Here is a 22387-nt window from a genome sequence, read left to right as displayed (position 1 = left end):
AGTTTACATACACTAAATTAGTATTTGGTAGCATTGCCTTTAAATTGATTAACTTGGGTCAAATGTTTCGGGTAGTCTTCCACAAGCTTCCCATAATAAGTTGGGTGAATTATGGCCCATTCCTCCTGAAAGAGCTGGTGTAACTGAGTCAGGTTTGTAGGTCTCTTTGCTCAAACACACCTTTTCAGTTCTGCCCACACATTTTCTATAGGCTTGAGGTCAGGGCTTTGTAATGGCCACTCGAATACCTTGATTTTGTTGTCCTTAAACCATTTTGTCACAACTTTGGAAGAATGCTTGGGGTCATTGTCCATTTGGAAGATCCATTTGCAACCAAGCTTTAACTTCCTGACTAATGTCTTGAGATGTTGCTTCAATATATCCACATAATTTCCCTTCCTCATGAAGCCATCTATTTCGTTAAGTGCACCAGTCCCTCGTGCAGTAAAGCACACCCACAACATGATGCTGCCACCCCGTGCTTCACGTTTGGGATGGTGTTCTTCATCTTGCAAGCCTCCCCCTTTTCCTCCAAACATAACGATGGTCATTATGTCCAGACAGTTCTATTTTTGTTTCATCAGATCAGAGGACATTTCTCCAAAAAGCGTGGTCTTTGTCCCCATGTGCAGTTGCAAACCGTAGTCTGGCTTTTTATTGGCGGTTTTGGAGCAGTGGCTTCTTCCTTGCTGAGCGGCCATTCGGGTTATGTCGATATAGGACCCGTTTCACTGTGGATATAGATACTTTTGTACCTGTTTCCTCCAGCATCTTCACAAGGTCCTTTGCTGTTGTTCTGGGATTGATTTGCACTTTTCGCACCAAAGTACGCTCATCTCTAGGAGACAGAACGCTTTGTTTTTCCTGAGCGGTATGACGGCTGCGTGGTCGAATGGAGTTTATACTTGCGTACTGTTGTTTGTACAGATGAATGTGGTACCTTCAGACGTTTGGAAATTGCTCCCAATGATGAACCAGACTTGTGGAGGTCTACAATTGTTTTTTTGGGGGGCTGATTTCTTTTGATTTTCCCATGATGTCAAGCAAAGAGGCAGGGAGTTTGAAGATATGCCTTGAAATACATCCACAGGTACACCTCCAATTGACTCTGATGATGTCAATTAGCCTATCAGAAGCATCTAAAGCCATGACATAATTTTCTGGAATGTTCCAAGCTGTTTAAAGGCACAGTCAACTTAGTGTATGTAAACTTCTGACCCACTGGAATTGTGATACAGTGAAATAATCTGTCTGTAAACAATTGTTGGAAAAATGAATTGTGTCATGCACAAAGTAGATGTCCTAACCAACTTGACAAAACTATAGTTTGTTAACAGGAAATAATTTGTTGGAGTGGTTGAAAAACAAGTTTTAATGACTCCAACCTAAGTGTATGTAAACTTCTGACTTCAACTGTATATATATTACCAGTCAAAAGTTTGGACACCCCTCCTCATTCAAGGGTTTTTCTTTATCTTTACTATTTTCCACATTGTAGAATAACTTAAACAAATCAAAATATATTTTAGATTCTTCAGAGTAGCCACCTTTTGCCTTGATGGCAGCTTTGCACACTTGGCATTCTCTCAAACAGCTTCATGGGGATATTTTCCCAACAGTCTTGAAGGAGTTCCCACATATGCTGAGCACTTGCTGGCTGCTTTTCCTTCATTTTGCAGTCCAATTCATCCCAAACCATCTCAATTGGGTTGAGGTCGGGTGATTGTGGAGCCCAGGTCATCTGATGCAGCACTCCATCACTCTCCTTCTTGATCAAATAGCCTTTACACAGTCTGGAGGTGTGTTGGGTCATTGTCCTGTTGAAAAAGAAATTATAGTCCCACTAAGCTCAAACCAGATGGGATGGCGTATTGCTGCAGAATGCTGTAGTAGCCATGCTGGTTAAGTGTGCCTTGAATTCTAAATAAATCACAGACCATCACACCTCCTCCATGCTTCATGGTGGGAAACACACATGCAGAGATTATCTTTTTCACCGCCTCTGCATCTCACAAAGATATGGCGGTTGGAACAAAATTCTGAATTTTGGACTCATCAGACCAAAGGACAGTTTTCCGCTGGTCTAATGTTCATTGCTCGTGTTTCTTGGCTAAAGCTAGTCTCTTCTTCTTAGTGTCATTTAGTAGTGGTTTCTTTGCAGCAATTTGACCATGAAGGCCTGATTCACGCAGTCTCCTCTGAACAGTTGATGATGAGATGTATATTACTTGAATCAATCAATCAATCAAATGTTATTTATATAGCCCTTCGTACATCAGCTGATATCTCAAAGTGCTGTACAGAAACCCAGCCTAAAACCCCAAACAGCAGGTATAGAAGCATGGTGGCTAGGAAAAACTCCCTAGAAAGGCCAAAACCTAGGACGAAACCTAGAGAGGAACCAGGCTATGTGGGGTGGCCAGTCCTCTTCTGGCTGTGCCGGGTGGAGATTATAACAGAACATGGCCAAGATGTTCAAATGTTCATAAATGACCAGCATGGTCGAATAATAACAAGGCAGAACAGTTGAAACTGGAGCAGCAGCACAGTCAAGTGAACTGGGGACAGCAAGGAGTCATCATGTCAGGTCGTCCTGGGGCACGGTCCTTGGGCTCAGGTCCTCCGAGAAAGAGAAAGAAAGAGAGAATTAGAGAGAGCATATGTGGGGTGGCCAGTCCTCTTCTGGCTGTGCCGGGTGGAGAGAAATGTTCATAAATGACCAGCATGGTCAAATAATAGTAAGGCAGAACAGTTGAAACTGGAGCAGCAGCATGGCCAGGTGGACTGGGGACAGCAAGGAGTCATCATGTCAGGTAGTCCTGGGGCATGGTCCTAGGGCTCAGGTCAGTTGAAACTGGAGCAGCAGATATGGCCAGGTGGACTGGGGACAGCAAGGAGCCATCATGTCAGGTAGTCCTGGGGCATGGTCCTAGGGCTCAGGTCCTCCGAGAGAGAGAAAGAAAGAAGGAGAGAATTAGAGAACGCACACTTAGATTCACACAGGACATCGAATAGGACAGGAGAAGTACTCCAGATATAACAAACTGATCCTAGCCCCCTGACACAAACTACTGCAGCATAAATACTGGAGGCTGAGACAGGAGGGGTCAGGACACACTGTGGCCCCATCCGAGGACACCCCCGGACAGGGCCAAACAGGAAGGATATAACCCCACCCACTTTGCCAAAGCACAGCCCCCACACCACTAAAGGGATATCTTCAACCACCAACTTACCATCCTGAGACAAGGCTGAGTATAGCCCACAAAGATCTCCGCCACGGCACAACCCAAGGGGGGCGCCAACCCAGACAGGATGACCACAACAGTGAATCAACCCACTCAGGTGACGCACCCCCTGCAGGGACGGCATGAGAGAGCCCCAGTAAGCCAGTGACTCAGCCCCTGTAATAGGGTTAGAGGCAGAGAATCCCAGTGGAAAGAGGGGAACTGGCCAGGCAGAGACAGCAAGGGCGGTTCATTGCTCCAGAGCCTTTCCGTTCACCTTCCCACTCCTGGGCCAGACTACACTCAATCATGTGACCCACTGAAGAGATAAGTCTTCAGTAAAGACTTAAAGGTTGAGACCGAGTTTGCGTCTCTGACATGGGTAGGCAGACCGTTCCATAAAAATGGAGCTCTATAGGAGAAAGCCCTGCCTCCAGCTGTTTGCTTAGAAATTCTAGGGACAATTAGGAGGCCTGCGTCTTGAGACCGTAGCGTACGTGTAGGTATGTACGGCAGGACCAAATCAGAGAGATAGGTAGGAGCAAGCCCATGTAGGTTAGCAGTAAAACCTTGAAATCAGCCCTTGCTTTGACAGGAAGCCAGTGTAGAGAGGCTAGCACTGGAGTAATATGATCATTTTTTTTGGTTCTAGTCAGGATTCTAGCAGCCGTATTTAGCACTAACTGAAGTTTATTTAGTGCTTTATCCGGGTAGCCGGAAAGTAGAGCATTGCAGTAGTCTAACCTAGAAGTGACAAAAGCATGGATTAATTTTTCTGCATCATTTTTGGACAGAAAGTTTCTGATTTTTGCAATATTACGTAGATGGAAAAAAGCTGTCCTCGAAATGGTCTTGATATGTTCTTCAAAAGAGAGATCAGGGTCCAGAGTAACGCCGAGGTCCTTCACAGTTTTATTTGAGACGACTGTACAACCATTAAGATTAATTGTCAGATTCAACAGAAGATCTCTTTGTTTCTTGGGACCTAGAACAAGCATCTCTGTTTTGTCCAAGTTTAATAGTAGAAAGTTTGCAGCCATCCACTTCCTTATGTCTGAAACACATGCTTCTAGCGAGGGCAATTTTGGGGCTTCACCATGTTTCATTGAAATTATCAGCTGTGTGTCATCCGCATAGCAGTGAAAGTTAACATTATGTTTTCGAATAACATCCCCAAGAGGTAAATTGTATAGTGAAAACAATAGTGGTCCTAAAACAGAACCTTGAGGAACACCGAAATTTACAGTTGATTTGTCAGAGGACAAACCATTCACAGAGACAAACTGATATCTTTCCGACAGATAAGATCTAAACCAGGCCAGAACATGTCCGTGTAGACCAATTTGGGTTTCCAATCTCTCCAAAAGAATGTGGTGATCGATGGTATCAAAAGCAGCACTAAGGTCTAGGAGCACGAGGACAGATGCAGAGCCTCGGTCCGATGCCATTAAAATGTAATTTACCACCTTCACAAGTGCCGTCTCAGTGCTATGATGGGGTCTAAAACCAGACTGAAGCATTTCGTATACATTGTTTGTCTTCAGGAAGGCACTGAGTTGCTGCGCAACAGCCTTTTCTACAATTTTTGAGAGGAATGGAAGATTCGATATAGGCCGATAGTTTTTTATATTTTCTGGGTCAAGGTTTGGCTTTTTCAAGAGAGGCTTTATTACTGCCACTTTTAGTGAGTTTGGTACACATCCAGTGGATAGAGAGCCGTTTATTATGTTCAACATAGGAGGGCCAAGCACAGGAAGCAGCTCTTTCAGTAGTTTAGTTGGAATAGGGTCCAGTATGCAGCTTGAAGGTTTAGAGGCCATGATTATTTTCATCATTGTGTCAAGAGATATAGTACTAAAACACTTGACCGTCTCTCTTGATCCTAGGTCCTGGCAGAGTTGTGCAGACTCAGGACAACTGAGGTTTGGAGGAATATGCAGGTTTAAAGAGGAGTCCGTAATTTGCTTTCTAATAATCATAATCTTTTCCTCAAAGAAGTTCATGAATTTATCACTGCTAAAGTGAAAGTCATCCTCTCTTGGGGAATGCTGCTTTTTAGTTAGCTTTGCGACAGTATCAAAAAGGAATTTCAGATTGTTCTTATTTTCCTCAATTAAGTTAGAAAAATAGGATGATCGAGCAGCAGTAAGGGCTCTTCGGTACTGCACGGTACCGTCTTTCCAAGCTAGTCGGAAGACTTCCAGTTTGGTGTGGCGCCATTTCCATTCCAATTTTCTGGAAGCCTGCTTCAGAGCTCGGGTATTTTCTGTGTACCAGGGAGCTAGTTTCTTATGAGAAATGTTTTTAGTTTTGAGGGGTGCAACTGCATCTAGGGTATTGCGCAAGGTTAAATAGAGATGCTCAGTTAGGTGGTTAACTGATTTTTGTCCTCTGGCTTCCTTGGGTAGGCAGGGGGAGTCTGGAAGGGCATCAAGGGGTCTTTGTGTTGTCTGTGAATTTATAGCACGACTTTTGATGGTCCTTGGTTGGGGTCTGAGCAGATTATTTGTTGCAATTGCAAACATAATAAAATGGTGGTCCGATAGTCCAGTATTATGAGGAAAAACATTAAGATCGACAACATTTATTCCATGGGACAAAACTAGGTCCAGCGTATGACTGTGACAGTGAGTGGGTCCAGAGACATGTTGGACAAAACCCACTGAGTCGATGATGGCTCCGAAAGCCTTTTGGAGTGGGTCTGTGGACTTTTCCATGTGAATATTAAAGTCACCAAAGATTAGAATATTATCTGCTATGACTACAAGGTCCGATAGGAATAATAATAATAATAATAATAATATATGCCATTTAGCTGACGCTTTTATCCAAAGCGACTTACAGTCATGTGTGCATACATTCTACGTATGGGTGGTCCCGGGAATCGAACCCACTACCCTGGCGTTAAAAGCGCCATGCTCTACCAACTGAGCCACAGAAGGACTTCAGAAGGAATTCAGGGAACTCAGTGAGAAACGCTGTATATGGCCCAGGAGGCCTGTAAACAGTAGCTACAAAAAGTGATTGAGTCGGCTGCATAGATTTCATGACTAGAAGCTCAAAAGACGAAAACGTCATTTTTTTTGTAAATTGAAATTTGCTATCGTAAATGTTAGCAACACCTGCGCCTTTGCGGGATGCACGGGGATATGGTCACTAGTGTAGCCAGGAGGTGAGGCCTCATTTAAAACAGTAAATTCATCAGGCTTAAGCCATGTTTCAGTCAGGCCAATCACATCAAGATTATGATCAGTGATTAGTTCATTGACTATAATTGCCTTTGAAGTAAGGGATCTAACTGACTGACTACACTGACTGTGCTAGTGGTAGACTCCACTATGCTGGCAGGCTGGCTAACAGCCTGCTGCCTGGCCTGCACCCTATTTCATTGTGGAGCTAGAGGAGTTAGAGCCCTGTCTAGGTTGGTAGATAAGATGAGAGCACCCCTCCAGCTCGGATGGAGTCTGTCACTCCTCAGCAGGTCAGGCTTGGTCCTGTTTGTGGGCGAGTCCCAGAAAGAGGGCCAGTTATCTACAAATTCTATCTTTTGGGAGGGGCAGAAAACAGTTTTCAACCAGCGATTGAGTTGTGAGACTCTGCTGTAGAGCTCATCACTCCCTAACTGGGAGGGGGCCAGAGACAATTACTCGATGCCGACACATCTTTCTAGCTGATATGCACGCAGAAGCTATGTTGCGCTTGGTGATCTCTGACTGTTTCATCCTAACATCGTTGGTGCCGACGTGGATAACAATATCTCTATACTCTCTACACTCGCCATTTTTAGCTTTAGCCAGCACCATCTTCAGATTAGCCTTAACGTCGGTAGCCCTGCCCCCTGGTAAACAGTGTATGATCACTGGATGATTCGTTTTAAGTCTAATACTGCGGGTAATACTCTGTGAAGCATTTATTTGGGTTGCAATGAGGTGCAGTTAACTTTAATGAACTTGTCCTCTGCAGCAGAGGTAACTCTGGGTTCCTGTGGCGGTCCTCATGAATGCCAGTTTCATCATAGTGCTTGATGGTTTTTGCGACTGCACTTGAAGAAACGTTCAAGCTCTTGATATTTTCCAGATTGACTGACCTTCATGTCTTAAAGTAATGATGGACTGAGCTGTTGTTGCCATAACATGGACTTTGTCTTTTACCAAATAGGGCTATCTTCTGTATACCACCCGTACCTTGTCACAACACAACTGAGTGGCTCAAACAAATTAAGAAATAAAGAAATTCCACAAATTAACTTTTGTAGCGTCGTTGTACGTGTTCATGATCTTTTAAATACACTAGTACAAAAAGAACAAAACGGAACAAACGAAACAGTCCTGTCTGGTACAGAGACAGAAAACAACTACCCACAACTCAAGGGCGAAACTAGGCTGCCTAAGTATGGTTCTCAATCAGAGACAACGATTGACAGCTGCCTCTGATTGGGAACCATACCAGGCCTGTCACGCCTTGGTCATTGTATTTTGTGTTTTCGTTATATTATTTGGTCAGGCCAGGGTGTGACATGGGTTTATGTTATTGTATTTTCCTATTGGGGTTTGTAGTATTTGGGATCACGGCTGATTAGGGGTGTTGTATAGGCTTGGTTGCCTGAGGCGGTTCTCAATCAGAGTCAGGTGATTCTCGTTGTCTCTGATTGGGAACCGTATTTAGGTAGCCTGGTTTCGCTTTGTATTTCGTGGGTGATTGTTCCTGTCTCTGTGTAGTTTCACCAGATAGGCTGTAATAGGTTTTCGTTCCGTTTGTTGTTTTTGTATATGTATAAGTTATTTCATGTATCGCAATCTCTTCATTAAAGACATGTGTAACAACCACGCTGCATTTCGGTCCGACTCTCTTTCGACAAACGAAGAACGACGTTACAGAATCACCCACCACACACGGACCGAGCAGCGTGTTAACAGGCAGCGACAGCTTGAACAGCGAAGGGAGGACGTTATGGAAAGCAGAGGCATGGAGTATACGACGTGGGAAGAAATCGACAGGTGGGCGGCCGACCCAGAGAGAGTGCAGATGCCCGCCTGGGATTCGCTAGAGCAGTGCGAAGAGGGCTATAGGCGAATGGAGTCGAAAAGAAAGACATGGCGGCGCAGAGCGAAAACCGAAAGTAACCCCCAATAAATATATTATATTTATATTTATATTTATATATAATATATTATTGGGGGAGGGCTCAGAGAGAGAGTGGCTGAGTCAGGAGTCAGACCTGAGCCTACTCTCCCTGTTAATCGTGAAGAGCAGTTGCAGTGGGAGAGGCTGCACCACTTGGAGAATTGGACATGGGAGGAGGAACTGGACGGAAAAGGACCCTGGGCTCAGCCTGGTGAATATCACCGCCCCAAGGAGGAAATAGAGGCGGAAAAAGCGGAGAGGCGCTGGTATGAGGAGGCAGCACGGCGACGCGGATGGAAGCCCGAAAAGCAGCCCAAAAAAATGATTGGGGGGGGGGCTTAATGGGAGTATGGCTATGCCAGGTAGGAGACCTGCGCAAACTCCCTGTGCTCACCGGTGGGCTAGAGAGACCGGGCAGACACCGTGTTATGCTATGGAGCGCACGGTGTTTCCAGTGCGGGTGCATAGCCCGGTGCGGTTCATACCAGCCCTTCCTATTGGCCGGGCTAGAGTGGGCATCGAGCCAGGTAAGCTTGGGCAGGCTCGGTGCTCAAGAGCTCCAGTGCGCCTGCACGGTCCGGTCTATCCAGAGCCACCTCCACACACCAGTCCTCCGGTAGCAGCTCCCCGCACCAGGCTTCCTGTGCGTGTCCTCAATCCTGTAGCACCAGTTCCAGCACCACGCACCAGGCCTTCTGTGCGCCTCGCCTGTTCAGCACAGCCAGAGCCTTCCTTCACTCCTGCGCTGTCGGAGTCTCTTGCCTGTTCAGCACAGCCAGAGCCTTCCTTCCCTCCTGCGCTACTGGAGTCTCCTGTCTGTTCAGCGCTATCAGAGCCTTCCTCCTCTACAGCGCTGCCGGAGCCTCCTGCCTGTTCGGAGCAGCCTGAGCTGCTAGTCTGCAGGGAGCTGTCAGTCTGCAAGGTGCTGTCAGTCTGCATGAAGCAGCCAGACCTTCAGTCTGCAAAGAGCTGTCAGTCTGCAAAGAGCTGCCAGTCTGCAGGGTGCTGTCAGCCTGCATGGAGCAGTCAGAGCTGTCAGTCTGCATGACGCAGCCAGAGCTGTCAGTCTGCATGGAGCAGTCAAAGCTGTCAGTCTGTTCGAAGCAGCCAGAGCTGTCAGTCTGCATGAAGCAGCCAGAGCTGTCAGTCTGCAAAGAGCTGCCAGTCTGCAAGGAGCTGTCAGCCTGCATGGAGCTGCCAGAGCTGTCAGTCTGCAAGGAGCTGTCAGTCTGCATAGAGCAGCTAGATCCGCCAGTCAGCTATGATCTTCTAGATCTGCCAGTCAACCAGTCTCTTCCAGATCTGCCAGTCAACCAGTCTCTTCCAGATCTGCCAGTCAACCAGTCTCTTCCAGATCTGCCAGTCAACCAGTCTCTTCCAGATCTGCCAGTCAACCAGAATCTTCCAGATCCGCCAGCCAGGATCTACCGGAGCCTACTACCTGCCTGAGCTTCATCTCAGTACTGGGCTTTCTCTCAGTACTGGGCTTCCCCTCAGTTCCGGGCTGCCCCTCAGTTCCGGGCTGCCCCTCAGTCCCGAGCTGCCCCTCAGTCTCGAGCTGCCCCTCAGTCCCGAGCTGCCCCTCAGTCCCGAGCTGCCCCTCAGTCCCGAGCTGCCCCTCAGTCCCGAGCTGCCCTAGTCCCGAGCTGCCCCTCAGTCCCGAGCTGTCCCTCAGTCCCGAGCTGCCCCTCAGTCCCGAGCTGCCCCTCAGTCCCGAGCTGTCCCTCAGTCCCGAGATGCCCCTCAGTCACGAGCTGCTCTTCAGTTCTGTGGGGTTCTGGGTGAGGACTATTAGGCCATGGTCGGCGGCGAGGGTGGATTATCCCAGGACGCGAAGGGGAGGAACTAGGACTTTAATGGAGTGGGGGCCACGTCCTGAGCCGGAACCGCCACCATGGACAGACGCCCACCCGGACCCTCCCTATGGTTTTGAGGTGCGTCCGGGAGTCCGCACCTTAGGGGGGGGGGGTTCTGTCACGCCTTGGTCATTGTATTTTGTGTTTTCGTTATATTATTTGGTCAGGCCAGGGTGTGACATGGGTTTATGTTATTGTATTTTCGTATTGGGGTTTGTAGTATTTGGGATCGCGGCTGATTAGGGGTGTTGTATAGGCTTGGCTGCCTGAGGCGGTTCTCAATCAGAGTCAGGTGATTCTCGTTGTCTCTGATTGGGAACCGTATTTAGGTAGCCTGGTTTCGCTTTGTATTTCGTGGGTGATTGTTCCTGTCTCTGTGTAGTTTCACCAGATAGGCTGTAATAGGTTTTCGTTCCGTTTGTTGTTTTTGTATAAGTTATTTCATGTATCGCAATCTCTTCATTTAAGACATGTGTAACAACCACGCTGCATTTCGGTCCGACTCTCTTTCGGCAAACGAAGAACGACGTTACAAGGCCAAACACATAGAAATACAAACATAGAACAAAACAGAATGCCCACCCCAACTCACGCCCTGACCAACCTAAAATAGAGACATAAAAAAAGGAACTAAGGTCAGGACGTGACAACTTTTAACAAGGCACACCTGTTAATTGAAATGCATTCCAGTTGACTACCTCATGAAGCTAGTTGAGAGAATGCCAAGAGTGTGCAAAACAGTCATCAAGGCAAAGGGTGGCTAATATAAAATATTTTGATATGTTCAACACTTTTTTGTTACATGATTCCATAAGTGTTATTTCATAGTTATGTCTTCACTATTATTATATAATGTAGAAAATAGTAAAAAGAAAAAAAAACTGGAATGAGTAGGTGTGCCCAAACCTTTGACTTGTACTACAAATATATTAATTTTACTCAAACCACCCGTGGGCTGGATTGGAACCCCTCGCGGGCCGGATGTTTGACTCCTGTGCTCTAATGGGTTTTATAATCTAATTTGTCTACTTTTTAGTCTGGATGTTGTTGACTAGTATCTTGGAGCCCAAGTCTGATAAGCATGGCATATAATTCCCCTGGGCTTGTCAACCACATTCCAACTACTACTTCATGAGTAATACCTACTGACTATTACACCAATTATCTCCTCTCTCTATTTTACATCCATACAATTAACCTTTTCATGTCTCATTCACAGCGTAGAGCCTACATAGATAACGACCATATAATATTACCAATACTGACCCTCAAGTTCTTATACTTATGAAGTACTGTAAATATGGAGGTCAGACAGCCATGTTGATACACCGAAGTTAGACCACACAAACACGTTCTCTATCTAGCCAACGTATTATGACTGTTGTCTGAATCTGAACATGGTCTTGTGATGAAGTGCTGTGTAAGAATTATGACAAACCAAGTAGATGTCCACGGTTACAATTGGAACATAAATACTTGTAACACAATAGCTACAGTAGCCTAAAGAACACCCTTTGTACTCAATTTCACCCCGTGGTGGTGCGACAGAGTACTCTGTATGCACTCTTGAGTTGGGTGGTGTAAGGGTTTTCCTGTGGTGAAGTAGCGGAGGACCAAAACGCAGCGTGGTTATATTGATTCATGTTTAATAAAAACAGAATAAACACGAACACTACAAAACAATAAACGTGGAAAACCAAAAACAGCCCTATCTGGTGCAAAACACAGAGACAGGAACAATCACCCACAAACACACAGTGAAACCCAGGCTACCTAAGTATGATTCTTAATCAGAGACAACTAATGACACCTGCCTCTGATTGAGAACCATACTAGGCCGAAACATAGAAATACCCCAAAACATAGAAAAACAAAAATAGACTGCCCACTCAATTCACGCCCTGACCATACTAAATAATGACAAAACAAAGGAAATAAAGGTCAGAACGTGACAGGTGGAGGAATAGCTGTCATGCATAGGTGTAATAGGTGTCAGGGAAGTCAGGCGCAGGAGAGTCAAATGGAGTGTAAAATGGAGTCTTTTAATAAAGTCCACGGAGTATGCTCCATAACACTAAACGTATATAAACAAACAAACAAACAAACATGGGTACGAGGACCTGACGCTCACCTAATACAACAAACACACTACACTGACAATAAAACAATCTCTGATAAAGACATGAGGGGGAAACAGAGGGTTAAATACACAACAGGTAATGAATGGGATAGAAAACAGGTGTGTGCGAAGACAAGACAAAACCAATGGAAAATGAAAAAAGGATCAATGATGGCTAGAAGACCGGTGACGTCGAACGCCGAGCACCGCCCGAACAAGGAGAGGCAACGACTTCGGCAGAAGTCGTGACAATAGCCTTGTGTAGGACTGTCACTGAAGCTGCTTGCCAACACACTCCATAGTTGCTTTTACAATTTTGTAATTAGAGTACATTATCTTTTAATTATGCAACTCTACAAATGCAAGGAAAGCTTTCATTTTACATGTCTGCCTGTCTCAATCAACACAACAACAGGGAAGAGTAAATATCCTCAAATGTTATACCTAATAGCTGGAGTAGTTTATTTCTGCTGAATACTCTGGGCAGGAATCCAGCCTTTTATTTAATGGATGGTTGTTCAACATAGCAGGGAAAGGATAAACCGTGCCCCAGGACTACCTGACATGATGACTCCTTGCTGTCCCCAGTCCACCTGACTGTGCTGCTGCTCCAGTTTCAACTGTTCTGCCTTATTATTATTCGACCATGCTGGTCATTTATGAACATTTGAACATCTTGGCCATGTTCTGTTATAATCTCCACCCGGAACAGCCAGAAGAGGACTGGCCACCCCACATAGCCTGGTTCCTCTCTAGGTTTCTTCCTAGGTTTTGGCCTTTCTATGGAGTTTTTCCTAGCCACCGTGCTTCTACACCTGCATTGCTTGCTGTTTGGGGTTTTAGGCTGGGTTTCTGTACAGCACTTTGAGATATCAGCTGATGTACGAAGGGCTATATAAATAAATTTGATTTGATTTGAGTTGAGTTAGTGCACCCACACAAACTGGGCGAGAGAGAGAGAGAAAAGAAAAAGATGGAGGGGTAACAAGGTGAAAGTCAAGCTCAGGGTAAATGTTGATTAAAGAGAGCTCAGAAAGAAAGATGTATTGAACTTCCACTCCCTAATGATGTAGGCTACATAGACTTGCCCTTACTTTACAGAGGGCCGGGTTGATACACTGGGCCCTGCTGAGTGCTTATCACCAACTCCCATTGAATGAGAAACCAAATATATATGTGTTATAATACATCTTCATAAGCACTTCCTCTGTGCTCCATGCCCAGAGATGTCCATGTCCCCATATCGCTCAATGCCCTGCCTGCTGATGCAGCGGACTGGAAAGGAGCTGTCTCTGCACAATGCCATTTTGCAGTATCATTGATCTGACAAATCCAGAAAATCCTGTTTATCATAAAATAACCTACCCTTCTATTTTAATGCACTATGATGAAGTGTTGTTCTGTGCTTCAACTATGAAATATCTGAAGGCTTGATGAAAACAAGTTATGATAGTGACCCCCCAAAATTACATTATTGCTATTAAAGTGGCAATCTGAAGCTCATGCAATTACAAAGTGATAAACCCGACCCCGTTATGGTAAACAGCTGAGGGTTGGGGCTGTAGAAATTGTACCATTCTCAAATTCATACATATCTATATGGATGCAAGCGCTTAACTTTGAGAAGAAAATGATCGTTTTAAAAATGATTTGAAGCTGTTTGTTTAGAATTGTTTAAAAACAATTGAGTAGCTTAAAAATAAGCGTATATTTTGTGTTATGATGGGGTACACACATTTTGTAAGCTGGTGAGGTAGTTATATTCTTCAAGAATCAATGGGTAGCCTAAATTTAATTTATTTAAAAAGTTTAAAAAACGGATGTAGCCTACAATCGCAGATTGACCCTTTTTAAATAGGCTGTAATAACAATAATCATCATCAGTAGTATTATTGTTATAAATATCATAATTTTCATGCCACAGGGACGTCTATTGGTAATGACACAAGCAGCTGCACTGACAGGAGAGCATGACAGCTTTGACATTTATCGCGCACTCTGTGCACCGCGCCTCTTTTTCTTATTAACGCAAGCCTAGAAATCAGAAGCGCACAAGACTCGCCCGCGCACAGGATTACATATATACGCACACACACCTCTTCATCCCATGTTTATAGGATATACCGAAGTAAGGGAATCGACAAAGTGGGAGAACAGGAACACGGGTAGGTTATTCTTGTGGCGGAACACGGGTAGGTTATTCTTGTGCCTGCACCCAGCCGGAGATGCCAGGACCTTACAGCCTTTTCGGCATCATGTAGAAAATGATGAAGCCCTGCAAGCCCGTGTTGATATGGAGGAGTGAAGTGGACGGAGTGACGGATACTTCCCTGACCGAATCTTCAAATGTTAATGCCGACAAGATGGAGAAACAGACCTTGGTGACGGCCATCAGTTTGTCCATGAGCCTGGCATCTCTGGCACTTCTCATCGCCGCTATCATGACCGACCACTGGTACGAGACGGACACCACACAGCACAGGCAGAACTGCGACCAGTTCGGGCCGGACGCCAACGACCAGAAGAACCGGCGGATGCCTATCTATCACCTGCCCCTGATGGACAGCAGCAATCCTCGGAGGAACCAGGCGCTGCTCCGGGCGATCCACGTCGGGAGTAGAGAGGAGGAGCTCCTGGAAAACTGGAGGTCCATTTTGGGAATGGGAATTTTAGAAACGGAATGCGGGCGGCCTCTATTCTCCACTTACTCTGGACTTTGGAGGAAATGTTATTATCTAGGAAAGGACAGGGACATCGACAACCTCATTGCCAAGGGTAAGAGATGCTGTGGGGAATTTGACCCGGGGTCCAGTGCGGTGCAGTGAAACCGCATCCCTTGGAGATATAGGCCTAAACATCTGGCAATGGTAGGCCTATATGTAAATGCTTAAAAAGTTATATTCCGTCATATGCACTGCTGTTTAATGGTCTTTCAATGAATTAGATAATACATCCACTGACCCTTGAATAATAAACTCATGAGCTTAGTACAACTGACTTAACCCATCATAACTCAAGATGTAAAGTTGTTTTAGTTGTTATTTCAGTGTGTGCAAACAACAGGTGTAGCTTCAAAACGTGTTCTAAACTATCATGTTGTCCTCGGGGAGATGTGTGGGTCTAGCCTATCTGTAAACCATGGGCGTGCAAAGTTCTGTCTATAACGATAGGCAGGTTGCATGCGCGCTTGCGTGTGTCAATCATACAGTCCTCAAAAGAACCTCTGGTCTGATCAGTTTTAAACTGCATCCGACAGAAAATCAACGTTGTTAACATTGACCTGACACGAAAGTTATTTCCACCATGCGAGCCCAGTATGCACTTCACACTCCAGGCAACGAGGGAGCGTTGCGTGTTAAATATCAACTATTATATTCCTATGATCCATATCATTTGCATGAGGATGGAAAGTGGCATCAATATATGTGATTAATTCCGTATGTACTAAATCCATAGACGCGCTAAAGTCAAAAGCTCGGATTCTCAAGTCAAAATGTTGTTGTCCAATTAATATAGCAAGTGAAAACGAAAATGTTATTAGGACAACTTTTTGTAATATTGGTAGAGCTATAGTATTTGTGGAAGGGGAGCAGGTCAGATCCCTGCCATAGTTAGTCTTCTTTGCTGCCTCTGAGAAAGAGGACAATATTACATCACTTAAACAATGAAACCCCTTTTTGTTACCCATCAGAGATATAGGCAGAATACACATTTACAGCCTCGAAAACCTTATTATGAAGTATGTTCATGAAACAGGGGTGTCCACTCTATAAATGAATACTTACCAGCCACTTTTCTCAAGACAAGTCTCCTTGAGAAACACTTGCCCTTTTCTGCTACTCGTTATGTTCACAAAAGTTCTTGTCTCTATGCAGGTATAGCCCAGCGATGCATCACCATCAAGTACCATTTCTCCCAGCCCATCCGGCTCCGCAACATCCCGCTCAACCTGACCCGCACCATTCAGCAGGATGAGTGGCACCTCTTACGTATACACATTTTCTCATTATGAAAGATATTCCCCAATGAGCCTTTCATTAAATGAATAATCCAGACACCTATTACTCTCCTACTACCGTCCATTCAAAAAGGAGGGCATATGTTAATTTACATTAATTACATTTAGCAATTTACCAAAGTTACCATAATCTTCAATCTATGGCAATCGATCATAACTTTAGTCATGTATACTTTAACCCCCCCCCCCAAAAAAAAAATGTATTCATATATATATACAGTGGGGCAAAAAAGTATTTAGCCAGCCACCAATTGTGCAAGTTCTCCCACTTAAAAAGATGTGAGGCCTGTAATTTTCCTCATAGGTACACTTCAACTATGACAGACAAAATGAGAAAAAGAATCCAGAAAATCACATTGTAGGATTTTTAATGAATTTATTTGCAAATTATGGTGGAAAATAAGTATTTGGTCACCTACAAACAAGCAAGCCTTCTGGCTCTTACAGACCTGTAACTTCTTCTTTAAGAGGCTCCTTTGTCCTCCACTGGTTACCTGTATTAATGGCACCTGTTTGAACTTGTTATCAGTATAAAAGACACATGTCCACAACCTCAAACAGTCACACTCCAAACTCCACTATGGCCAAGACCAAAGAGCTGTCAAAGGACACCAGAAACAAAATGTAAATGTAAACAAAATTGTAGACCTGCACCAGGCTGGGAAGACTGAAACTGCAATAGGTAAGCAGCTTGGTTTAAAGAAATCAACTGTGGGAGCAATTATTAGGAAATGGAAGACATAAAAGACCACTGCTAATCTCCCTCGATCTGGGGCTCCACGCAAGATCTCACCCCGTGGGGTCAAAATGATCACAAGAACGGTGAGCAAAAATCCCAGAACCACACAGGGGGACCTAGTGATTGACCTTCAGAGAGCTGGGACCAAAGTAACAAAGCCTACCATCAGTAATACACTACGCCGCCAGGGACTCAAATCCTGCAGTGCCAGACGTGTCCCCCTGCTTAAGCCAGTACATGTCCAGGAGAAGAGTCTCACTCAGCATGTCTCTGGGCTGCTCTTTCTCATGGCAGGTACAGTTTACCACACCTACTGATACCGTTTTCTTAAATAAACACAGTAACAAAGCCTACCATCAGTAACATACTACGCCGCCAGGGACTCAAATCCTGCAGTGCCAGACGTGTCCCCCTGCTTAAGCCAGTACATGTCCAGGCCCGTCTGAAGTTTGCTAGAGAGCATTTGGATGATCCAGAAGAAGATTGGGAGAATGTCATATGGTCAGATGAAACCAAAATATAACTCTTTGGTAAAAACTCAACTCGTTGTGTTTGGAGGATAAAGAATGCTGAGTTGCATCCAAAGAACACCATACCTACTATGAAGCATGGGGGGGGAAACATCATGCTTTGGGGCTGTTTTTCTGCAAAGGGAACAGGACGACTGATCCGTGTAAAGGAAAGAATGAATGGGGCCATGTATCGTGAGTGAGTATTTTGAGTGAAAACCTCCTTCCATCAGCAAGGGCATTGAAGATGAAACGTGGCTGGGTCTTTCAGCATGACAATGATCCCAAACACACCGCCCAGGCAACGAAGGGGTGGCTTCGTAAGAAGCATTTCAAGGTCCTGGAGTGGCCTAGCCAGTCTCCAGATCTCAACCCTATAGAAAATCTTTGGAGGGAGTTGAAAGTCCGTGTTGCCCAGCAACAGTCCCAAAACATCACTGCTCTAGAGGAGATCTGCATGGAGGAATGGGCCAAAATACCAAATCAAATCAAATAAATTTTTATTTGTCACATACACATGGTTAGCAGATGTTAATGCGAGTGTAGCGAAATGCTTGTGCTTCTAGTTCCGACAATGCAGTGATAACCAACAAGTAATCTAACTAACAATTCCAAAACTACTGTCTTATACACAGTGTAAGGGGATAAAGAATATGTACATAAGGATATATGAATGAGTGATGGTACAGAGCAGCATACAGTAGATGGTATCGAGTACAGTATATACATATGAGATGAGTATGTAGACAAAGTAAACAAAGTGGCATAGTTAAAGTGGCTAGTGATACATGTATTACATAAGGATGCAGTCGATGATGTAGAGTACAATATATACGTATGCATATGAGATGAATAATGTAGGGTAAGTAACATTATATAAGGTAGCATTGTTTAAAGTGGCTAGTGATATATTTACATCATTTCCCATCAATTCCCATTTTTAAAGTGGCTGGAGTTGGGTCAGTGTCAATGACAGGGTGTTGGCAGCAGCCACTCTGTAGCTCAGTTGGTAGAGCATGGCGCTTGTAACGCCAGGGTAGTGGGTTCGATTCCCGGGACCACCCATATGTAGAATGTATGCACACATGACTGTAAGTCGCTTTGGATAAAAGCGTCTGCAAATGGCATATATTATTATTATTATTAATGTTAGTGGTGGCTGTTTAACAGTCTGATGGCCTTGAGATAGAAGCTGTTTTTCAGTCTCTCGGTCCCAGCTTTGATGCACCTGTACTGACCTCGCCTTCTGGATGATAGCGGGGTGAACAGGCAGTGGTTCGGGTGGTTGATGTCCTTGATGATCTTTATGGCCTTCCTGTAACATCGGGTGGTGTAGGTGTCCTGGAGGGCAGGTAGTTTGCCCCCGGTGATGCGTTGTGCAGACCTCACTACCCTCTGGAGAGCCTTACGGTTGAGGGCGGAGCAGTTGCCGTACCAGGCGGTGATACAGCCCGCCAGGATGCTCTCGATTGTGCATCTGTAGAAGTTTGTGAGTGCTTTTGGTGACAAGCCGAATTTCTTCAGCCTCCTGAGGTTGAAGAGGCGCTGCTGCGCCTTCTTCACGACGCTGTCAGTGTGAGTGGACCAATTCAGTTTGTCTGTGATGTGTATGCAGAGGAACTTAAAACTTGCTACCCTCTCCACTAATGTTCCATCGATGTGGATAGGGGGGTGTTCCCTCTGCTGTTTCCTGAAGTCCACAATCATCTCCTTAGTTTTGTTGACGTTGAGTGTGAGGTTATTTTCCTGACACCACACTCCGAGGGCCCTCACCTCCTCCCTATAGGCCGTCTCGTCGTTGTTGGTAATCAAGCCTACCTCTGTTGTGTCGTCCGCAAACTTGATGATTGAGTTGGAGCGTGCGTGGCCACGCAGTCGTGGGTGAACAGGGAGTACAGGAGAGGGCTCAGAACGCACCCTTGTGGGGCCCCCGTGTTGAGGATCAGCGGGAGGAGATGTTGTTGCCTACCCTCACCACCTGGGGGCGGCCCGTCAGGAAGTCCAGTACCCAGTTGCACAGGGCGGGGTCGAGACCCAGGGTCTCGAGCTTGATGACGAGCTTGGAGGGTACTATGGTGTTGAATGCCGAGCTGTAGTCGATGAACAGCATTCTCACATAGGTATTCCTCTTGTCCAGGTGGGTTAGGGCAGTGTGCAGTGTGGTTGAGATTGCATCGTCTGTGGACCTATTTGGGCGGTAAGCAAATTGGAGTGGGTCTAGGGTGTCAGGTAGGGTGGAGGTGATATGGTCCTTGACTAGTCTCTCAAAGCACTTCATGATGACGGAAGTGAGTGCTACGGGGCGGTAGTCGTTTAGCTCAGTTACCTTAGCTTTCTTGGGAACAGGAACAATGGTGGCCCTCTTGAAGCATGTGGGAACAGCAGACTGGTATAGGGATTGATTGAATATGTCCGTAAACACACCGGCCAGCTGGTCTGCGCATGCTCTGAGGGCGCGGCTGGGGATGCCGTCTGGGCCTGCAGCCTTGCGAGGGTTAACACGTTTAAATGTCTTACTCACCTCGGCTGCAGTGAAGGAGAGACCGCATGTTTTCGTTGCAGGCCGTGTCAGTGGCACTGTATTGTCCTCAAAGCGGGCAAAAAAGTGATTTAGTCTGCCTGGGAGCAAGACATCCTGGTCCGTGACTGGGCTGGGTTTCTTCTTGTAGTCCGTGATTGACTGTAGACCCTGCCACATGCCTCTTGTGTCTGAGCCATTGAATTGAGATTCCACTTTGTCTCTGTACTGACGCTTAGCTTGTTTAATAGCCTTGCGGAGGGAATAACTGCACTGTTTGTATTCGGTCATGTTGCCAGACACCTTGCCCTGATTAAAAGCAGTGGTTCGCGCTTTCAGTTTCACGCGAATGCTGCCATCAATCCACGGTTTCTGGTTAGGGAATGTTTTTATCGTTGCTATGGGAACGACATCTTCGACGCACGTTCTAATGAACTCGCACACCGAATCAGCGTATTCGTCAGCAACAGTGTGTGAAAACCTTGTGAAGACTTACAGAAAACTTTGGCCTCTGTCATTGCCAACAAAGGGTATATAACAAAGTATTGAGATAAACTTTTGTTATTGACCAAATACTTATTTTCCACCATAATTTGCACATAAATTCATAAAAAATCCTACATTGTGATTTTCTGGATTTTCTCTACCCAAATAGGGCCACTAGATTTGAAAGTTTCTGGTTACAGAGAGGGAAACAGTGTCTCTTGCATAAGTGCTCACCCGCTTCTCCCCTCCTCTTCCTTGAATCAGATCTGCGGCGGATCACAGCAGGGTTTCTGGGTATGGCAGCAGCCGTTCTGTTGTGTGGCTGCATCGTGGCGTCTGTCAGCTTCGCCTGGGAGAAGAGTCTCACTCAGCATGTCTCTGGGCTGCTCTTTCTCATGGCAGGTACAGTTTACCACACCTACTGATACCGTTTTCTTAAATAAACACAGATTCTCTCTCACACACACTCTCCTCCTCTCCTTGGGGTCCCTCTTCCTTCTCAGGGATCTTCTGCACCATCTCCCTGTGTACCTACGCGGCCAACGTGTCCTACGACCTGGCCAGGGTCCCTCCCTTCATCTATGGGCTACCCGCTGACGTGGAGCATGGCTACAGCTGGTCCAGCTTCTGTGCCTGGCTCAGTCTGGGGCTGACAGTGGCGTCTGGATGCCTGTGCACCACTTTCCCCATCCTCAGCCATAGCAACAGCAAAGCCCAGCAGGGCAAGGGAAAGGCTGCCCCCAATGACTGTGTTTGACACACACCTTACTGCGTTTGATAAACATTTTGCTGTGTGTTACCCCACCCCACCACACACACACACACACACACACACACACACACACACACACACACACACACACACACACACACACACACACACACACACACACACACACACACACACACACACACACACACACACACACACCAAGCCTCAGCAATGGCCTACAGGCAGTCTAAGATGTCTGTGTCTACTGTGTTTACTGAGTCTGACAGAAACCTCACAGCATTTCACACCTCTTACTGAATCTTTCACATCAACTCTGAGCTGCAGCAAGGGCCTGCAAACCAACACCCCCAGACACCTGGCTGACTAACCCATAGACAGCTGCAGCAGGCGCCTGGGACAATGCTGACTCCTGCATTTTCAGTCTGAAAACACTGCGGCGTCAACCATGCTTCCACTAGACCCTGCATCTAAATCCATGGAGTAAAACGTCCTGGAATTATGGAACCATAATATATACAGTGAGCTCCAAAAGTATTGGGACAGTGACACATCTGTTGTTTTGGCTCTGTACTCCAGCACTTTGGATTTGAAAGTATACAATGACTATGAGTCTAAAGTGCAGACTGTAAGCTTTAATTTGAGGGTATTTTCATCCACATTGGGTTAACAGTTTAGAAATTACAGCACTTTTTGTACATAGCCCCCCCCTCCCAATTTTAGGGGACATTTACATTTACATTTAAGTCATTTAGCAGACGCTCTTATCCAGAGCGGCTTACAAATTGGTGCATACACCTTATGACATCCAGTGGAACAGCCACTTGCATCTAAATCTTTTTTTTTTTTTTGGGGAGAAGGGGGTGAGAAGGATTACTTACCCTTACTTACCCTATCCTAGGTATTCCTTGAAGAGGTGGGGTTTCAGGTGTCTCCGGAAGGTGGTGATTGACTCCGCTGTCCTGGCGTCGTGAGGGAGTTTGTTCCACCATTGGGGGCCAGAGCAGCGAACAGTTTTGACTGGGCTGAGCGGGAACTGTACTTCCTCAGTGGTAGGGAGG

The 22387-nt window shown here is 45.7% G+C and overlaps 1 protein-coding gene across 1 annotated transcript; it reads left to right on the top strand.

Moving 5' to 3' along the window:
- Positions 1 to 14384: 14384 nt before the first annotated feature.
- Positions 14385 to 22149, top strand: LOC118399175 (transmembrane protein 178A-like). The gene is made up of 4 exons (XM_052475121.1): positions 14385 to 15101; positions 16202 to 16315; positions 20861 to 20998; positions 21100 to 22149. Exons 1-4 carry the CDS (start codon positions 14591 to 14593, stop codon positions 21351 to 21353), a joined length of 1017 nt encoding a protein of 338 aa, XP_052331081.1. The 5' UTR covers positions 14385 to 14590; the 3' UTR covers positions 21354 to 22149.
- The last annotated feature ends 238 nt before the right edge of the window (positions 22150 to 22387 follow it).

The sequence above is a fragment of the Oncorhynchus keta genome, chromosome 2 (assembly GCF_023373465.1).
Source record: "Oncorhynchus keta strain PuntledgeMale-10-30-2019 chromosome 2, Oket_V2, whole genome shotgun sequence".
Classification (NCBI taxonomy): Eukaryota; Metazoa; Chordata; class Actinopteri; order Salmoniformes; family Salmonidae; genus Oncorhynchus; species Oncorhynchus keta.
The sequence above is the reverse complement of the archived record's forward strand: the minus strand, read 5'-3'. Positions and strand labels throughout refer to the sequence as shown.

Bases quoted from the DNA above. Each gene is read 5' to 3' on its own strand.
- LOC118399175 (XM_052475121.1), top strand. From the start codon at position 14,591: ATGATGAAGCCCTGCAAGCCCGTGTTGATATGGAGGAGTGAAGTGGAC. The intron at 15,102-16,201 runs GTAAGAGATGCT...GTCTCTATGCAG, and splicing joins CGACAACCTCATTGCCAAGG to GTATAGCCCAGCGATGCATC. The intron at 20,999-21,099 runs GTACAGTTTACC...CTTCCTTCTCAG, and splicing joins GCTGCTCTTTCTCATGGCAG to GGATCTTCTGCACCATCTCC.